This window comes from Sabethes cyaneus, chromosome 2 (genome assembly GCF_943734655.1).
Source record: "Sabethes cyaneus chromosome 2, idSabCyanKW18_F2, whole genome shotgun sequence".
NCBI classification, from domain to species: Eukaryota; Metazoa; Arthropoda; class Insecta; order Diptera; family Culicidae; genus Sabethes; species Sabethes cyaneus.
This window is the reverse complement of record NC_071354.1, coordinates 105,579,750-105,601,154: the sequence shown is the minus strand read 5'-3', so window position 1 is coordinate 105,601,154 and position 21,405 is coordinate 105,579,750. Positions and strand designations below refer to the sequence as shown.

The 21,405-nt window shown below is 39.2% G+C and overlaps 1 protein-coding gene across 1 annotated transcript in view; it reads left to right on the top strand.

Annotated features, from left to right (window-relative positions):
- Positions 1-243: 243 nt before the first annotated feature.
- LOC128735813 (zwei Ig domain protein zig-8-like) overlaps positions 244-21,405 on the top strand; it is an 82,102-nt gene continuing 60,940 nt past the window's right edge. The window contains exon 1 of the mRNA XM_053830298.1: positions 244-357. Within this exon, the coding sequence (XP_053686273.1) occupies positions 244-357 (114 nt within the window). The remainder of the gene's footprint in view (positions 358-21,405) is intronic.

Sequence of the window (21,405 nt, the reverse complement as noted above, 5' to 3'; positions counted from 1 at the left end):
GAACATACGAATTCTGACTGAATTACTGATAAAAGTCTGTGCAGTAACGAATTTGTTGGTAACGTTTCTTGAAATTTGACAATTTTGAACCATGAATTATCAAACGGAACTAAGGTAACGTAGTAACTAAATAAAATATCTTCATTTGTAAGTAGGGCATGGATCGTTTTCCGCTTTACCCTTTGATAATTCATGACAGCGGGAGTAATTTATCACCAACGAAACAATAGGGAAAAAGGAAAAATGTGTCATCAGGCGTTTCAATTGCATACCACCAAGAGCTCCAGCGGTAAAGCAACGTCGAATGCATTTCCATCTTCTTCCAGGGAACCACAAGAGAATAATAACCAGAAGACGGTTGGTGTATATAAGCTTTTAAAATCATATTTCGCTGAAACAATCAATCATCTTGACGATGGTGCATTTCCTCAATCAATCAAAAAATGTTCAGATATTCTTGGAAGAATAGCAACACCGAGGCGGGGTGCGGAAGAGCATATTTAAAAAATGAATTACTTAACTGGTTCTGCTGAGAGATGCAGTAACAAAACGAATTGATTTATATCGTTTTGCTAGACAACTTTTCATCGGATTTATTTGAGAATTTATACTTTTAACCAAATATTTATTTTTGTATTGTCAGTTCGAGTTATGTAGTAAATTTAATATACCAAACGTCAGAAACTAGATGCCTTAGTTACTTTCTTCTATTATGTACTAATTTTAACTAATGTTTATTGAACATGAACGGTTCATAAACACATAAAAGTATTACTATATCATATTCGCGAGTCGAGATACGACTTAATCGGGAATGTGATTTTATTTAGTTGGTCTTAGGTCGTAAGCTCACAGGGAAGAAGGAACCGATTATTAAATTGAAATAACTGTTATTTTGATTGCTTCCTCATTGTAAAACATATAACCCTACTAATTTAAGATATTTTTCTGTTTTTATTTCAGGTAAGATCGACATTATGATTTATCAAAAATATCAACGGTATGAAAACACAACAAAACAGGTACTGGAATAAACTTCGATCTTATAAAGTAATTTGCGGTTACGACGAGAATGACATTAACTGGGGCTCGTTTATGTAGGAGTGAGAGGGAAGCAAAGGAAAGTTTGGAATTTAATGTTGTTGATATTATTTCTACTGCAAACAGCTTCAGCGAGGGCCACAGCTAATGTCAAAAAATCTTTATATGTGTGCGTGGTGGAATACTTCATACTAAAGTTTTGATCTACCCAATTCAAACAATTTTTTTTGACGCTTTCTATAATAAGTCTGTATCGAGAACGAGTTTGAATTAAAACTTCTATCAGAGACTTCATTATGCTTTATCCGCAGACTTTACAGCTGACTTTTTAGTGTTGAGGGTAATTACGAGTCTAATAGCATAATAATAGTGATACCAACAGTCCTCCAAGCCAAATTTAGAACATAGGATGACGACTCGGTTCAGCATCGTACTTTTGAGCCAACCCTGGTAATATTTAAATTTTTTCACTAGGTCGTTTTTTTCTGAATTATGAACTATTTACTATTTGTCTTGTAATAAAATCTGATATTTATATAGTGTAAATATGGCAAAAGGAGATTACTGGGTAACTGAATACTGATTTCTTCCCGAGCCTTTGTATCCGTGTTTCGCGAGCCCATGTTCGAAAATATTAACATGCTTTTGGCAAGGCAACTCTACTCACGTCAACTTGACCTTTAACTTTTGTTGTACAAGCTGTCAAGTTGAGGTAAACAGAGCAAAGTTACAATATTTCGACAGTGTTCACTGAGATTGTATTGCGTACGTGATTGACAGTACACTCAAGTCGCTTTTTACGCGAAGGATACGTCCCGCGTAAATCAAAACCGCGTAAAAAACCGCGTAAATTCCGAAAATCGCGTAAAAAACCGCGTAAATTCCGAAATTCGTGTAAAAAACCGCGTAAATTCCGAAAATCACGTAAAAACCGCGTAAATTCCGAAATTCGCGTAAAAAACCGCGTCAATTCTGAAATTCGCGTACAAAAGCCGCATAAAAAACGACTTCAGTGTAGTTTGTACTTGCTCTCAGAACGTGTAACCTTTCGGACGCGTTGACGCACTATTCTGTTTAACCCTTTATTCTGACAGTTTTGTCAAATTGACGCTGACGGATGCGTTGACGCAGCATTCGGTTTGGCCCTTTATTGAAGATGCCAATTTAATGGATATTTTTCTCTCCAATAGATTAGCACTTCTTTCGCTTCAACTACATTTGTACACTCAAAATAATTTTGACATCGAAATAACGGGAAAAGTGAAGTAACTATTTCTATCCAACAATCCCGTACCATTTATGTGAATTCAAGGTAGTTTGCATGCATACTAAAGGCGTTTAAGTGCAAATTAGATAGATGTTATTATCTATCTATCTATCTAATTACCTACTTTTGGCAGAGTACAAGCGGAAAGCGGAGAGAGGCGTAGATGTATGAACCACGAACTGCAGGCACTACTTGGAGATTCCCATCGTACTCATGGCGAAAGATGGGAGACTACGGAGGGCCGGCCACGTCGCCAGGATGCCGGAAGCTTGTTGAATGTTAAATGCGTTCTCTTCATGAAACCAAACAGCACTCTATACTATAGAGCATACAAATCGATCAATTTTCTCATTCGGTTCAAAATTCAAACAGACAGTTTGAGAATAAGCTGGTATTAAAGCCAGCGGAAGAAAAAATGTAATCCGTATTTTGGTAACAAAGAAATGCAAGTTTTTGTTCGACGGACTCATTTTCAGCTACATTTACGCCGTGAAAAAGCACCAACACAACCATTAATGGAAAGCTCTATTATAGGAAAGTAAAATCTTACTCGATTTGTTTACATTTTGAACTTTTCAATTGTTGGTCTTGATTTATGCTTTTAAAAAAAAGCTCAATGATTTTTTTGTCCTTAAACTAGTTAGCCTCGTTTGTTAACTGGAATACAGCCGCTAAACGCTAGAGGATGTATGATAGTCACTGTCACTGTTAGCGGGCAATTGATGAAAATAGCTTTTTGATGAAAAAGTTCTAAGTTACCTATCCTACATCTACACCTAGATCTTGATTTTTTTTTTGCAATAAAATTCAATCTCGGAAAGGGAGAAAGTTTTTGATGCAAAGAATGATTTATTGAATGAACTAAAAACTTTCGATATAGACCAATAATATATTAGGTTGGGCAGTGGCGGGTGACGCCGCACACATGCCTTGTCGGTTGGTATCCAAATGTTTTACTAACTAAACTACTGCCGCCAGTTATATTAGGTAATCTAATACCTAGTTTCGTTATATTCTCCCTATTCTATCATTCTTGTATACCCACCTCATACTCCTATGCGACGATACTATTTTTGTATGACTACTCTTTGTTTCTACCACCGAAAAGATAGATCTGATCGGTGAGTGCGATAGAAATAAGCATTACGTTGCCGACAATCGCTCCGACAAGTCTCGTGATTGAACCAGCACCGGATGTGATTTTTCTTTCTATTTACTCGTACATAACTCTGTACGCGGTCATGACATCAACTAATTTGAAATGGGAGGAACAGAATCAATTACCTATCACTAAATAATAATTTTTATAATTCTACAAATGCCCCCAGTTGAGCATGTTGGCGAACTCAGGCTCAGCTCACATGTACGCTTGTGTGCAAAAGCCGCGGAACAAGTTGGCAGAAGAAGATATTGGGATCATTGCTCCGCTCAAATAATGCGGCCAACATATTGTTCATTGCGACTCCAACATAGTCGTACCTGCATATATTAGAGCCTTATGAAATTTATTCATTGCGGTATTTGTAACCGATACTACCTACATACTTAAAAATTCGGTTAAATTTACGCAAACAGCCGAACGTTCGGTAAAAATGTCGATGGTGCGTATCGACGTTTACAGATCTTTAGTAACGTTTAGTAACATAACAAATTTTACCGAACGGTCGGCTGTTGAGATTTCGGCAAAATTTTACCGAATTCGCAACGAATTTTTTTAAGTGTGTACCTACCCAGTAATACCTATAAAGGATAAAATGAAATGGGTTTTCCCCTATCCGGATACTAAATGTATCGGTAAGTAGTTTCCATGGAAATTACATATATGTTTTTCAAATCTGACATAAAGCATAACAAGTAGGCTGTTTGGTTGTAATTCAAGAAAGTATATCGCCGAAGCTTAAATCATTCATATCGCTATTTAAAGCCATCAGGTACCGGTAATTAATCGCTCACGCTAAGACACTATCTAAACCGCATCAACAGTAACTGGCGACCGGTGAAGCATACATGATCGCAGGCATTCATGTACAGGGATGGAAAAAAATTATTCCATGGAAATGCAATACCATCTGAATTTCTGCAATACATTCCGTACACACCATGCTCAATTCAAGACCCAACAGTAGACACAGTAGGGTGAAGCCCTATGAACGGGACAATTCATTTGCATCGAAACGGAATGCTAGGAATTGCTTTACCGTCAAGCACACAGAGTATAGTTTATGGAATTTCTTTGGCATCTGTGATAAATGTTCTTCCCATCGACTACACCGACGGCTGGTTGGTAGGTACGCCCGTATATCCCGGCTGCCGGAATGACATGAAATCGCCTTTACAACAGGCGGAGTTGCACGGTGGAAGCGAAAATATTACCGCTTCCAGTTTGTTCTAAACATGTCCGTTGAGATATGAAATCCGATATAGATTTGATGATAGTGACTACGATGATAGGCCTCTGATTGATGACTACAATCATTGAGTCATCTGTTTATATGTTTTCTTTTATCTATTTAGTCCATTGGCGAAAGTCCATATATTTATTTTAGAACAGGGTCCCTATGAGACTCATTCTAAAACATAGTTTCCTTGAAATATTCACATAGGAAGGTAACAAAATTATCAAAAAAAAAACTAAAATCAAAACATTAAGATAAAACTAAATAATTACAAATTAAATTTTCATAACTTTCATTAACTTGTCCATTAGTTTCGTTCTCCTGATGAAAAGCGTATTATAGGGTGAAAAATATCTTTTTCATCGGGTGAATTTTTTGTGGAAGCCAGCAGAGCATCAAATAAATAAATGATACTGTACTAAATAAAATACATTAGAATTCTACACTCAAGTACTTTTTTCACACGGTATGATGTTTTGATTATTAACAGCGGGCAACGTAGGGACCATTCATTTATATCAATATATTTGGGACCGGCCCGACATTTGTCACGTAGTTTGCAAAGGGTCCCTAAGTTGCACCGTTGTTGAGTAATCGAAAAAAAACAAACCGTGTAAAAAAAGACTTTAGTGTATTTCAATAAATCGATACACAAAACCACAGTCAATATTGAGTAACGATCTGTTATCAAACGGTATTGAAACAGATCGAACCAATATCCTAAACCAAATTCCCATTTACCTTTTAACTCCAACGCAATTTCACAGTGGCAATTTTGTTTTAACACACCGATTATTTTCCCTTTCGGTGGGAACGTTGACCCTTGTTGTGTTCGGCAAAGCAAACAGAATCATCCTTTACCCAAGAAACCGCTTTTCAATTAACACCGGATGGTTCTTTCCGGTTACAAGCGCATAACTTGGCTACTAATGAATTTTCCGGGAAATACACGGCAGGTTCTGCTTGAAAGACGATTTTGTTGCTGAGAAGTTGTGACACAAAAAAAAACGGAAAGTATACCTTAACTGTGTCTTATTTTCGTAGAAGTGAAAATGTGAATTATTATTGGTGTAGATGTAGATATCATGTTTATAAGCTTTTAAAAGTACGCCTAATTACTTTTTCTGATTACACAGCTGCATGGTTTGGGACGTAGATTGCCCGGCTTTTATACGGTAGTAATGATAATTCGGCCTTGACCTCAATTTATGATAATTTACCGTTTATTCAAGATTCAAGATTTTAATCATGTAACTATGGCAACAGTACTTCAATTTAGGTTATAGTACAGCTCTAATTTGCACCTGTTGTGAGTCCGTTTGAAATGGATTTTAGGAAATGACTAGGAACTTTAACTTCATTGACAGTTGACCGAAGTGGGTTATACAGAAGCATTTTTGCCACTTTGTTTATTTATTTTTGACGTTTGACAGCTTACATCTTCACCATTTAAAACATAGTGAAGTCTTATCTCACAACAACAACAACAAGTACAGCACTGCTTTTGAAAGAACTTTAAAGTAAAGCTTTATATAAAAAGCAAATATGTGAAAATATTGTATGTATCTAGAGTTTTTCCCAGAAGACTCAACCGATTCAGCTAGCGTGCTTAACAGTGAATGTAAGTTTATCCAAGAAACAATTTTTGTTTAATAACCATTTATCCAACTAGTTTGATACAGGACTACAATAAAAATAAATCAAAATATCGCTGTTAAACGCGTCTGCCGTTTGATATTGGAAAATGTAAGCCGAACAATGTCGATCATGTACCTGAAAACTACGTTTATGTGACTGTTGTTAGTGCTTAAAATCATCAGTTGATACTAAAAAATTGAATATCAACTCGCTCCAAATGTAGCTGATATTTATCAAGTCTCCTTCCTCTCGATCTTGGACCACTCATCGTCAATCACGTCACTGTCGATCTGGTCGAACCATCTTGCCCGTCAGGCCCCTCTATTCCTGGTGCCGGTGAGGTTGTTGAATAAACCGTTTTCATCGACCTGTCAACCGACATCCGCTTTCGCAAGATGTACGATGGAAATCTCTCCAAGCTCGCTGCACTCCGCCATCAGCTTGTACTCCGTCAAATCCATCCCGTCACCGTCCGCAACATCTTCCGCTCGAACACGGCAAGAGCGCGTATGTCTTCTATGAGTAACGCTACAACTTCAAGTTCATGAAGAACTGCAGGTCTAGTGAAAGCTTTGCACACTACCAGCTTCGTACAGCGATGTGTGGTTCTTGATCGAAGCGTTTTCCGAAAAGTAAAGTAGGCTCGATTTCCTGCTTGAATGCGCCACTGGATATCCTCACTAATATTGTTGTTCCCTGTCACCAGCGATTGTACATCCACGAACGCATCTATTACTTCTATTTCGTGACCATCAACGATTACAGCTCATGGCGCGCGTTTGTCGCCTATGAACCTATTCCTTTCATATATTTGGTATTTGACGTATTTATTTTTAGCCCAATCCTCTTATATTCGGCTTACAGTTTGACGTAGATAGCCTCCGCGTCGCAAAGTTTTAGGTTATGATATCAAAGTTATCTGTGAAACCTAGGAGTTGGCTCTTTTTGCTAAAAATTGTGCCTCTCGTTTCGATGCCCGCTCTTCGAGTTACATCTTCAAGAGCGATGCTGAAAAACTTCCCAAGTAGCACATCTCAGGTCCATTTAGTTGTAGCAACCGTATTACGACTGAAACAAGTTATATTCCGGTAACCACAACAACTTTGTAACAACCGTGCTAGTAGGGTTGCAGGATAAGCCTTCACCTTGTCTCAACCTTGAGAATGTGTCCGAGATGTACACGAAGCACATCACTCAATCCAATGTAGCTCTGATCAGTCGAGTTCATTTGTCCGGAAAGCAGTGCTCGTGCATTTCTACCATAGCTGATCTCGATCAACTGAATCGTACGCTGCTTTCAAGTCAATGAAGATACGATTCCTGGGTACGTTGTACTCCCGACATATCGGCAAGTTCTGACGAATGGTAAAACATTGGTCGTTCTCTAAACAAAGGTATGACCGACACAAAGCGTTCGATCGATCGTTATTGTTTTTTTAATTTGGCGTTGGTAACAACGGCGATGAAGTTCCGAGCTGGAGATCCAAGTGTGGAGATTTAAGCTCGACCGATATATTACAAGTAACAGTTTACGAAGATGCAGCATGCAGCTGCAGTTTGCGCGTTATCCTTGCCGATACCCACCACTTAGAACATTCGTGTTTTGTTTAGTGGAATGGTCTGATTTGAGCGTTAAACAATCCAAAGACCCACAAAGGCAACACTGACAAGGAGGGCTCCGTAGCCACAATGGTTGGTGCAATGGTGAACCATCGTTTCAAAAAAAAAAGAGTAGTCGTGGGTTCGAATCTTAGTAGAATCAAGCCATTCGCCATCTTAGTAGAGCCAAGCCAGTCAAGTGACTTTAGCATGGGTTTATTCTCAGGCCCCTCATTTACCCTTCATTCATGCTGAATTCTATATATTTACCCACTGAAGCCTCTTGACAGTGCAAAAGTCCCTCCTATGGTTAAGTGTACCGATCAGAGGAATGAAGGAGTCCTCGCCAGGGACGGCTATAATATGAAATAGTACTGGTATATGTGGGTAAAGTAGATTAAGCTATAAAACTTTAAAGTAAGGGTAAACCCCAATACACACAAGCACGCATAAAATTTAATAAGCATACTGCTCACTCAATAGCGATTATAGCAAAAAGAAATGCAGTGCAGTGCAGTGTATGACCAGCAAACACCCGGCGATATTACAATAGATAAACAATACTGGTCGCAGTAATGAGTCCACACATGATAAAAAAGGCATCAGTGGTCTTTCTGATTCGGGTGTTTATAGTCTTGGTAAACTTCCCGCTCCTCAGCCAGTTGAGTTGTACAGCTATTGTGAATTTGGAGGGATTGATAGTGTCGATTTAGTGACTATAAGACCTGCTGTCCTAGAGCTATCAAGCTTGCTCTTTCTTTCACTACTCACCATTTCTTAGACAGATTTGTGTGTATTGGGTTTTTACCTTTCCTTCAAAACTTGCTCTACTTCACCACGTTGTTATTCATTTCCAGTACTATCCCATATTATAAGTGTCCCTAGCGAGAGCTCATTGCGTTCTTCTAACCAGTACACTTAAATTATAAGAGTGACACTGTCAAGAGGACACATCGGAGTAGTATAGAATTCAACATGAAGGAAGGGGCCTGATAAGAAACCCTAGATGAAATCACCTAGCATCGAATGGCTTAATTCTACTAATATTTGAACCCTCGAGCACTCGCTTGTCAAATCAGACTCGGTAACGTTGCTTGAAGCTATGTGTAGAGTCGTTCCCAAATCGGGAGTATGGTTTGCTTGCTACCGATCACAACCCAAGTGGTCTAGAGCACTGAATTGAGAGATCACTCAATAATCCGCATCACTAAACCAACGACACTCATTGAAGATACGAAACATGTGTCGCTAGTTTAATGATGACAAGTTCTCGCGAGTTACTGAGTTGCTATGGCCAGTCTCTGTATTCAGTGCTTTGAAGTGGTCGTGTCATTTCGCGCGTTTCAATAGTTAGCGCGTTGGTCACTCTCACACATCATTAAGTATCAAGGTTGAGGAGGTTGCAATGTATTGAGGATGGGTGAATTCAGCAAATAAACACTGATACAAGTTATCAGCTTAACATAAAATGCTTTGATCCCCACACTATGGAGTTTCCATTTTTTTATTTCGCTTCTATACACTTCCCCAGGTCCGGCTCATTTTATTTTCTTGATAACTTGATTTTCTCGGAATCTAAACAACGTACAGTCAGTCCACAATCGTGGATCACACACAATTATGGGTCATTCTAACTTTCACTGCCGATTAATGCATGAATTTTACACTAATTCATTGACAAAATTGTTGCTCATAAAAAGCACTAATAGCTTGATCAAATACTAGGTGATATTTAAACGGATATTAGCAGCTAAAGCTAAAATGACCCCCAATTGTGTGTGTGGCCCATGATTGTGGACTGACTTTTTTTCGTTCTGTTTCGGTGTGAAAATCGTAAGCACTCTACCCTATGTAATTTTTAGTGTGACCAAAGATGCGGAGCATCACAATTTTTGCGAAAAAACTTTCAATAACGATTTAAACTATCTATTAAAAATATTTTACCAATACGCCGAAAGCTGTTTACAATACAAATAACACTGAACTTGTTAGTACAGAAACTCACCCTGAAGTACATATCAAATTGAAAGCGACAAATGGGTTTCCTGATTGCTTCACTTATCCGCCCACTATCAAAAGAGAAGGGTAAATTGCTCTCAGTTGTTAAACGGTCGGCAATAAATGCGGAAATTAAATAACTACCTAACATTCACACCTCTGACACCAATCACCAGCATGTTCACACGTTTGCTAGGGAAGTGACCTACTTGCTAGTGTCAGTGCCTAGGGTGTTTCGTGTCAATCATTCTTGGAAATTTTTCGTTCTTCGTCCTTTGACCGTCTAGAGGAGCAAGAGACCCTTCACTTTGAACGTTCGGAATTTATGTACATCAGTCGCTTACTCACCCCATTACTTTGCAGAAAATAGGGAAAGTGAAGGAAGATCGATATAAATGCCACCAAGGCTCGAATGGAAAATTGCAGTCAATTTGAAGCCAAGTACAACCTGGAATTGTTGTAATGCTCCAATGCGTTTTTCTCAGAATATTTATCTGTCATAGGTTAACTTAGTTCCTATATATCAAGAATCACTGACAAACAAGGCCAAATCAAGTCGTCTGTTCATGAATTATAGTACCAGTAGAAGATGCAAACAAATGCGTAACACCTTTTCGCTACACGCTCCATTTTCCTTCACTGCTCCAGAGCTGTCACCTGTGCGCAATACAAAATAAACTCTATCCAGCACACACATAGGTAGGCACCTTATCAGACAGCCCTGCAGTGAATCGGTGAAACCAGAGACGAGATTGGTTTGAATAAGAATGCTGCTAGGAAACCTGTCAACATCGAATATGCTTTCAATTTGTTAAAATTGGATATTTGTACCGGGGTGCGAACTCATGAGAAATATATGTACACACCTATGTATGCATATAAGCTCTGGCTGGATTCTGTGATTGGAATTCTCTGGTTCTTACATCAAAATAGGTGGTCCATCCCTTTAAGACCTTTAAACCAGGCGAGTTGCGTGTTCTGTTGCGTGTGTGTATATAGTAAGCGTAAAGGTTAATTGGAAAAATACATTTTAGGCTACTGTAAATGATATGTTTCAACTCTGTGGGGCAATACCATGTGAAAAGAGTAAACGATTCAAATTAACCCCATCTCCCATTTGTATGAAACTTTCAACGTGCCTTCGGCAAACGGGATAATATTTTTTCCACAGTTCAATTGACCGTTTTGATCCAAGGCTAATTCCAAACCGTTATGAACTAAGCATAGACATATAAATCGCTTTAACATATTAGTGATTTTGAATTGGCTTCATATAATTTTGGTTGTGTGAAAATGTCCGATTTTGTGCCAATAAAGCATCTTTTTCTGGAGGTGTTGATTTTCTTGTTCCATTCAAAAAAGCCGCTGGAAATTGCGCGTCGGAAATTTCAAAAAGTCAAATGTTTTATCCTGCAGTGACCGAATTAGCGGGGTTTTTATTACAGCATATATTATATTACTTCTTCAAAATAATACCGTTTTTAATAATTCTCGGGTCCTATATAAAAAAACATAACCGCAAACGAACAGCCCGAGTGCGTCAGAGTATATTCGTCTGCAGAGAATAACTCTCACTCAGTTTGTTTACATTTCCACTTACGCCCTATTGAACCAATAATAACAATTGAAATTGGTCTAATTATTAGTTTATTTGTTTTCTTTCACGTCCAATGAACTCGTACCTATCCTAAAATAATCAGTTCAGTACCATTTGTTTTGCCTTTCTGAAGTACGAACGCTTTTGAAAGTTGTTCGAAAGCATTCTTTTTAAATTGGTGAAAAACAAAAATTTTCCATTATATTTTAATGGGATTAAAATTAAACGAACATTCAGCTCAGTCCTTAATGTACATAAAAACTAGTTTGTGCAACGATATATGTACTGGTAACACAATATACCATATGCATTTAGCGGTTGACTAATCTATAGATAAGAATGCATGATAGTCCAGGAGTAGCATCATGCTTCTGCTCGTAAAACATTCTCTTTATTCAAGGCGATTATGCCAGCCCAAAACTAATTAGTAGAACTCGATTGTGCTCCCTAATGTGCTTAGCCATGGCTTGTGGCAAGACGGTCAACTGATGCAATCGACAGCCTTCGCTAAAGCATCGTTTCCGGAAGCGAAGGATATCAAATAGGTCCTGGTGGAGCGCGATGCTTCACATAATCTCGAAAGCAAAGGCAATATACGATGACGTGCCGCCCTGATTGTAGTGTATCTAACTAATATTCGCTTTAGTTGATCATTGTTTCATATTAATTGAATTTGGTACCCAGCCCGTACCTTACGAAGAGCAACAGTATTCGTATGTGCAGTGAAATAATCTCTTATACGGTTATGTTTCCGTTTAAAAAATGTACCATAATATTCCATTATGTATTTAGATAATACAGGAAAAATTTGAGTCCAGTCCATCCAGTATCCAAAAATATTGACACATGGTACTGTAGCTTGCAGTGCTGTAACAAATTCATATACAAGTCTTTTTTACACGGTTTTTATGACGAATTTTGAAATAACACGGTTTATTTTTATGATAATTTTTTAAGCAACGCTGATTTTTCGCATTAACGCGATTTTTACAGCGATATTTTGAACAACAGAGATTTGGAATTAACACGTTTTTTGTGACCATTTTTAAATGTACGCGGTTTTTATTTATGATGTTTTGCCTTTCTACTATGTAAATATATAGCACAGACTAACAGACGTAACACTTCGAACAAATTTTCTAACAAAACATCGTTCCAATGACACCCCTAAAACATGAAAAAAAACACTAGCATCACCTGGTGTAGTCTTCGCGCTACGCCAGAGTAGGCTGCTATAAATTTTGCAATGCTATAAATCTACTTGCATATTATCTGACAACAGCGCCAGCGCAGGCGAGCGGCGTTCTCGCGCAGCAACTGTTGTTTGAGTCTTGGCTTAAGTGAAAATTTGAAATGATCGTTTTGATTGGCGATGGAATGAGGCTTCAGTGTTACGTCTGTTAGTCTGTGTATATAGTATAAAGGTAGAGCAATCACTCGAAAAACCGGAAATGGAAAAAAGGTCCTGCGGGCCAAATGCCATATACTATTCGACTTAGTTTTGAAAACTGAGCATTTTCTCTCTCGCTGTGTGAGTGTGTGTGTGTGTGTGTGTGTGTGTGTGTATGTGTGTGTATGTGTGTGTATGTGTGTGTATGTGTGTGTATGTGTGTGTATGTGTGTGTATGTGTGTGTATGTGTGTGTATGTGTGTGTATGTGTGTGTATGTGTGTGTATGTGTGTGTGTGTGTGTGTGTGTATGTGTGTGTGTGTGTGTGTGTGTGTGTGTGTGTGTGTGTGTGTGTGTGTGTGTGTGTGTGTGTGTGTGTGTGTGTGTGTGTGTGTGTGTGTGTGTGTGTGTGTGTGTGTGTGTGTGTGTGTGTGTGTGTGTGTGTGTGTGTGTGTGTGTGTGTGTGTGTGTGTGTGTGTGTGTGTGTGTGTGTGTGTGTGTGTGTGTGTGTGTGTAACGCTTTCCAATCTCACTCATTTTTCTCAGGTGGCTGGACTTATTTTGATGACCTTAGTATTAAATGAAAAAGCTACTTGCCTCATAGGTCGCTATTGTTTTCATATTGATCGGACTTTTAGTTCAAAAGTTATATATATAAACATACGAAATATACGACACTTCAAACTCGAAACTCTGCGTGATTCGGAAGGACGCGAGAGTGTCCCCGAAAGGCGCATGTAGCACATCACTCGCTCCTGAATAGCTTTGATCAGCTGCGTCAGTTTCTCCGGAACACCGTACTCGTGCATTATCTGCCATAGCTGTTTTCGATCAACTGTATCGTATGCTGCCCTTCAATCCACGAAAATATGATGCGTGGGCACGTTGTACTCTCAATATTTCTGGAGGATTTGTCGGAGAGTAAAAATTTGATCCGTAGTAGGACGGGCCCCGCCCGCCTGATGCTGCCCTACGAATACTCTTGCTATTGGTGATAGACGACGTAACAAAATCTGGGAGAGCACCTTGTAGGCGGCGTTGACCAACGTGATACCGCGGTAATTACAGCACTCTATTACAGCTGGTTAGTACAGCCGGTCGCCCTTTTTGTAGATGGGACAGACTACACCTTCTATCCACTCCTCCGGTAGTTTCTCCTCCTCCTAAATCCTAGAAAATAGCCAATGAAGTGCCGCTGCTAGCGGTTCTTGGCCATTTTTATAGAGCTCTGCCGGGCCCGGGAGTCGGTCCTTTCCAGCGGCTCTATTATTATTCAGCTGACGAATTTCTCACCAGATCTCTTCGAGATCGGGAGCCGATACGCTGTTGTCGTTTGTAGGCACTCCGAGGTTAACTTCCATTGCGTCTCCTGCTGCTATATCACCATTGAAGTGCTCATCGAAATACTGCTTCCACCCGTCGACCGCCTCGTGTTCGTTTGTGATTAGATCCCCTCGCTCATCCCTACACATGTCAGTTTTAGGTGTGTATTCTTTACGAATTTGGTTCACTTTCTCGTAAAACTTGCGCGTGTCATTAGCCCGGAATAGTTATTCCAGCTCCTCTCGATCTTTGTCCTCCTTCTGGCGCTTTTTTCTCCTCAGAATCGTGGTCAAATCATTCCGCGCTCGTCGATACTTGGCAAAATTCTCTCTCGTGGGTATGCTCAGATAATTTTTTCAATCTCTTTTTTTCCTCTCTATCGCTTGTTGGCATTTCCCGTGAAATCAATCATTTCGTGCACTCGAGGTTTCCACTCCTAACACCGCGGTTGCGGCCTCGTTGACGGCTAGGACGGTGATGTTCGAGAAAAACCGACTCTCGATGAGAATATGGTCGATTTGATTCGAAGTTCGTTGGTCAGGTGATCTCCAGGTAGCTTTGAGGATATCTTTGTCGGGAAAGAAAGTGCTTCTAACCACCAAACCTCGGGAAGCTGAGAAGTTGATACATCGCTGGCCGTTATCGTTCGTGTCGGTGTGCAGGCTATGGGTTCCGATCACCGGACTATACATTGCTTTCCTGCCGAACTGGGCGTTCATATCCCAAATGACGATCTTGATGTCCCGTCGTGACCAACTGTCGGACGTTGCCTCCAGCTGCGCATAGAATGCTTCATTCTCGTCGTCGGGTCTACCTTCGTGTGGACAATGCACGTTTATGATGGTGTAGTTGAAGAAACGGCCTTTTATCCTCAACACGCACATCCTTTCATTGATCGCTTTCCATTGATCCATTACGTGATCATGCATTTTGTGCAACACTAGGAAGCCCGTTCCCAGCTCGTTGATTGCTCCACCGCTCTGGGAAAATTGGGTTTTGCCGCCAAGGATCCTCCACACCTTCGGAATTCGCGTTCTCCCGTCTTCAGCCATCGCACTTCTTTAATGGTTGCACCTACGACCTTCATCTTCTTCAGGTCTCTTGCCAGGATACCCGCGCGTGCCGCTTCAAGTAGAGTCTTAAGTTCAAGTCCAAGTACCGAAATTCCATTATTTGATGTTCTTTTTTAACATAACGTTTCATAAGTCAGCCGTCCGCTTCGGATCAGTCACCGTTGTACGCCATCCCTAACCTGCCCAGCTAGCACCAACTCGTATATCAATGTACGAAAGCTATCGTAAATATCTCCTATCAAAGTCGTAATCGTAACTAAAGCGGGATAAAGTGGGATCAAGTTGATTTTTGGTCGTATATAATGATAATGACATATATACGATTTTCAGCACAAAATTGTAGAGTAGTACGGAGCGACTCGCGCATATAAATACTTATGTAGTCGTAACACTCAAATTTATTCGTAATCACGTATATCGCCTCCAAAATAGTACGGATATGCCAATTTTGCGCATGAAATACGATTTATTTAGCACGTATATCTGTACGCAATGCTGATTTTTACCTTTTTTATACATATGAAAATGCTAGCTGGGTGGTATAAAGCCGCGTACCTGATAAGGAAACGACGATCCATCGTGTAGTCGGATCATCATCACAGGCGCTCACGGCTGGCATGGCTGTCGGTATATAATTTTAGGTTCCACCGGAGGTTGTTACTCGATCTTCGCTAAGGTTACTCTTATCCTAGCTGGTACCACGAGGAAGTTCGGATAGCAGGTGCTGGATAAGAGGCTGAAGACCACTACGGCTGAAGACCACGCGAGACACCGACGGTACGCGTTATCCAGCCATGTTCCATTTATGTGTACCGTCATCCGGGGCGAGATTATGCCAAAAAAGCATATACACTCAAGTATTTTTTTTACACGGTTTAGTTTTTTGAGTATTAAGAACGGGGTAACTTAGAGACCATTCATTTATTTCTCAATACGTTTGGGAGTAGCTCGACATTCCTCACGTAGATTGTAAATAGTTCCTTAGCTGCACCGTTTTCGAGTAATCGAAAAAAACAAACCGTGTAAAAAAAGACTTGAGTGTATTTTTGTTCTTTAACTCAGAATACACACAATTTAGGGGCTAAGTTGATTTCAAACCTGTCAATGTATACTAAATTATTCAATTAACAACTACCGTAGAGATGGTTTAGTTACAATGAAACCTAATTTTATTGGAAGTGCATGAACTTTGGCACAATCTCACCCCTTCTAGGGGGTGACATTGTGCCAAAAACATAAAGGTAGGCTAAAAACCTAAACAGTGAACATTAGCATGTTTATAAACAATACACATAAATATCAGTATAAAGTAGTTCATATGGGGCCGTCCATGAACTAAGTGGACTATTAGGGGCAGGGGGTCGGCCAAAAACAACGCATCATACAAAAAGTATGAACGAAAATAACCCGGAAAGGTCTGAAATAACTAAAAATGAGTTCGTAGTCAATGGACAGCATTTATATAGCCAGTAGCGTTTCTAGGGTTAACAACGGGAAGATATACGAAGGGGTGTATCCTAAGGGGGCATACCTATTTGATCATTTAACAAAAGTAACCATTACTTCGTTCGAGAACCCGCGGCCGCAGAACATGTGTCCTATTCCACCCCCTCCTTAAAACTGGCAGTTTATATACGGTATAATATATTCGTCTTATATTAGAGTGTTTATTCAAAGTATCTGAAATTTCCAGAGAAAAAGTAAAAATTTGTTTAAATTATTTAGTAGACCTATGATGCTGTTTGCTCCAAAATGGATGATGCAATCTAATCTGTCAAAATATTGTGCTCAATAGTAAAGAATGTGAGTGTACTGACGTATTTTGTTGTGTATGTGAAATCCACAAAATGGATCGATCATTATGGCTTGGCACAATCTCACCCCTATTTTTCCATTGGCTCTCACGAAGTGTTATCTAAACTATCATTGATATAATAATAATGATTCACAAATTTATTAACCTAATTCATTAAATACAGTTAGTGCTGAACACTGGCTATAGAAAAATGCAGTTTCCAGAAAACCCGTATGAAGTTTATGAGGCACTGGCGCCTGCGAAAACCTGTAGCTTTCGAACTAAGCTGATCTCATGCAAATGCAAATGGCATTAATATATAGAGATTCTTTATTATCGCTCATTTCCCGTCGGCATCGGTTCACTACTGATTGTGCCAGGCCCGACGAGTGGGAAAGTGTCCCCATCCAAGATGCTTAAACTTTAGTGATGGAACGGCGCCACCAACTTTACTGCCTCATGCGATGGAAGTAATGGGAAATTTAGTTGTAAAAATATAGCAAGCACAACTGTATTAGGACTTAGGAAATGAAATGCTATCGAATAGCTTCGCATCCTTAAGAAAGAAAAATAGCCGACAAGTCTCTGCTATTGAATCTTCACTAAGTAGGTACATCATGTAGGGCAGCGTTTCCCAAACGGGGTTTCGCCAAAAATTCAACTCGCAGCAAATTACGGAATTCCGCTGTTAACCAAAAAAAGTTGAAAACCACTGGCACTGATGTCAATGAGATGAGAATATTCAGTCTACGCCCATGAGATATTCTGTTGTATAAGTTATTTTCTGTCGTTGTAGGCTTTTAGTATTTATGATAATAAATAACATTGGGAATATCCTACAATATTGATTAACAACAATAAATAAATAAATATCAAACAAATCAACGGTAAGACTCTCAATCAATGTAATCATATTGGATGGTATATTAAAACTCATCTCTGCTTAGTATGTTATGAGAAAGTCTTACGATAAAACTCTTACTTCCATCGCCTTGCAGAAAGACATGATTTCTCATAACGATAGTCTTTCCAAATGTAACGAATGTAATGGCAACGTCCATATTTAAGGTGAATTTATAAATCAGTAAAGCGGTAAAATGTTATTACGTACTAGCAAAAGTTGAAACCAGAGCTAAACTACTTGCGTAAAGCAGTGTTAATATTATCATTCATCCGATGTGCGAAAAAGTCGTTTTCCGGTAGTTGACTCTGAACCGAATAAAAGGCTTAGTGTTCAATCTCCATTCGGAAATATTATACATAGTGACGAGCATATCTCAAGAGCTACTTCCTATAGTTAGAAAACGCACGTAACACTACAAGCGTTTTACCACTCAATTGAAATAAATCTGTTGTATTTGACAACTTCCAACCGTATCGAAGATGACGACATTTTTGCTCGTTTGAGTCACGCAAACAAGACCCCGGTGGAGCTGGTTTTGCTTCACAACCTTCGAAAGAGGATTTCGATTCCCACCGAACAAACCTATGCTAGCAAGCGATATATACGGAAGCAAATCGATTTCATCCGAATAAACGTTTGTTTCTCTTTTTTGCAGCCAACCTTACACCATCCTTGTTAAGCACAAGCAGAAGGACAAAAAAAAAGATTTTCTTCTCAAAACATAAATCGATGTAACCCAGTATTTTCATTAAATTAGACTTTCATGAATAAGTGTTTTAGAAGTATTGCGAATTTCATTCGATATCAGCCAAGAGTTTTTACAAACACAAATCATGCACATTGCTGCAATAGACAATGAACTACAATGAACTTATTTCAGTTCAAAAACTAGTAAACCTTAATCTTTGCAACCTCAATATTTTGACCTTTCTCATCCAACCATGTAAAGTGTCAAAACAAACTATGTTCACCAAAATAGAAAAAAATATGACGAAATGTTAACAGCACTTCCATGGGAATTAATAATGCTTTGACACATTTATTCTAAATTAAAGCAGTATTTCAGTCTTTCATTCTTGTTTATTTTCCATCCATGATTATCTTGCCAATAATCGACACCCGCGGCGAGTAGCGAGCCGGTACCACAAGCGATGAAAGGCCTAATCATGAGATTGCTTGCCCGGCGGTCGGCTGAACTTGAACCAGCAGTGGTACTGGATTGGCGCCCACGCTGAGTTTATTATCTGAATAATCAATTTGCAGGGTAACGGCCCAGCAAATCACAAATCGTACAACACTTTACGAAAATGATCGTAAATATTTCTTAACAAAATCGAAATTGCAAACATAGTTTAGTGAAATTTAAACTAATTGAGAATCAATCTTATATAAATAATGAAATTAACTAACTGACACAGATGTTCAGCACGAAAGTAGTTTGCATTCTGCAGGATATACTGATTTTACAGTTAAGCAAAGCCTTGGGTTTATACCGTCTTTAGATATTACCCTTCTTTATCGACAGACTTCACAGCTGGCTGAGTACATGAAAATTACGGGGCCAGTGCAAAGATCCTACTGACTCTATCTAGCAAGCACCGCCTAGTGAAGATTCGAACATACGACGGCTAGCCTGTTAGATCAGCATCGTACCTCGAAGCTAACTGGACGGATTTTACAGTTAAGTTATGTGATTTTCAGTTAGAGGAAGAGTTATGAGTGGTTAAAGTGGTAATAAAATAGTATAGTTGCAAACTACCTTCAATTCACAAAAATAGTAGGAATGGGAGAAGTTAGATAGAAAATTTTACATTAGACACATTCTAGCGTTACGGGTCACAATTAGCACCCATTGTTACCGTGTGAATCGCCTCCTGTTTCACAAATTTTTTGGCAAATACCTTTTAAAATAGTTGTTTAAAGAGTAGTTTATTCTCCACTAGAATACCAGGAATTTGATGAAACCGGTATCACAAGCGATGAAAGGCTGGAATGTGTCATTACTATCGGTCTCCGATATCTTACGAATGCTCTATTTAATGTGTTCAGTCTTCATCCTGGGAGCAAAGCGTTAGCAATTTTTTGTAACTATAACCTTCCACACATCTCACAATCAAATTGAGCATTCCGTTACTTCGATGTGAAAATTGTTTTAGATGTGGGAAAAGTGGGACTGACGCGCATTTCAACTGAGCTCGTTTACCGGCACCGACCAAGTTTCAAAAGCAACCTGGAAGATGATCGATGAACGTAGAAAGGCAAAGGCTAGCATTGCCAGAGCGGCTACAGTAGCAGCCCCTCAACGATAAGCCAAGCTGGAGGGCCCTGTAAAAATTGTTGTATACAGGGCAAGAGCTCATGACCTAACTCTCAAGTAACACTCAAGCACAGAGTAATCTAGTTACTGCCCACATTATGTCGTATCAACCGCGCGTTCGTTAGCTGAAATTGAAGTATTGTCATAGCAAATGTGCATCAGCTGTTTTACAATATCAGGGAATTCAAAACATTTCCGGTAAACTGGATGCGGGTCATTTTAAAAAAAATCTTCCTTCCCTAGAAATGGTACGTATCGGAATATATGAACTGGCGCAGCAATATGCTGTACTGTACCACGCTCAAAATACTAGGTAATTCTAATCTGTTCGCGAAAAAAATTGACGCTACTATTCGGTAACGGCAAGCTGGATTCCGTACTGATCGGCCATGTATGACCCATATCACGACGCTCTGTATTATGGTGGAGAATTCCAGGATTTTCTTTATTGATTTTGAAAAAGTAAATCTTGAAAACACCTGGAGCCAGGGATGGTTTGATCATTTTGACTCAATTTTGATTCATTTGACAGTACCATCTCAGCCGAACAAAGTATGGGACATAATTTTGCTGAATAATGTTTTAAGCGTGTAGGGCGCTATATCTCTGCATATTAGCGTTGATAAGAGGAAATGCTTATCAACTTAGGGACTATATTGACTCGTTTCATTATCCCTGATTTCCCTGATCGCGGATAAGTTCAAGTTGTTACGTGGTTTTTGAGCCGTAAATCTCGCATGTGCATTGTATTTTTCGATATAAATTAAATTATGGTTGTATATGAGCACCATTGGCATTATATTAAATTTGTTAAAAAGGTATTTTTTATATCTTAATTTTCGTAGTTACTGGCTTTACAAGAAAATTTTCGAATATCCAGGTTAGTCTCATATGACTGATGCTTACATACTTACATTATCCATCTAGCTCCGCCCATCTACTAACAACAATTCCTTTCCCGAAATACTTGTGAAGATGCAGAGGATTCCCTGGTCTTTAGTAGCAACAAGTATTGGACTAACATTCCTTCCCATCCCACCAGGACCCGCATTCGGACGTGGCCGGCG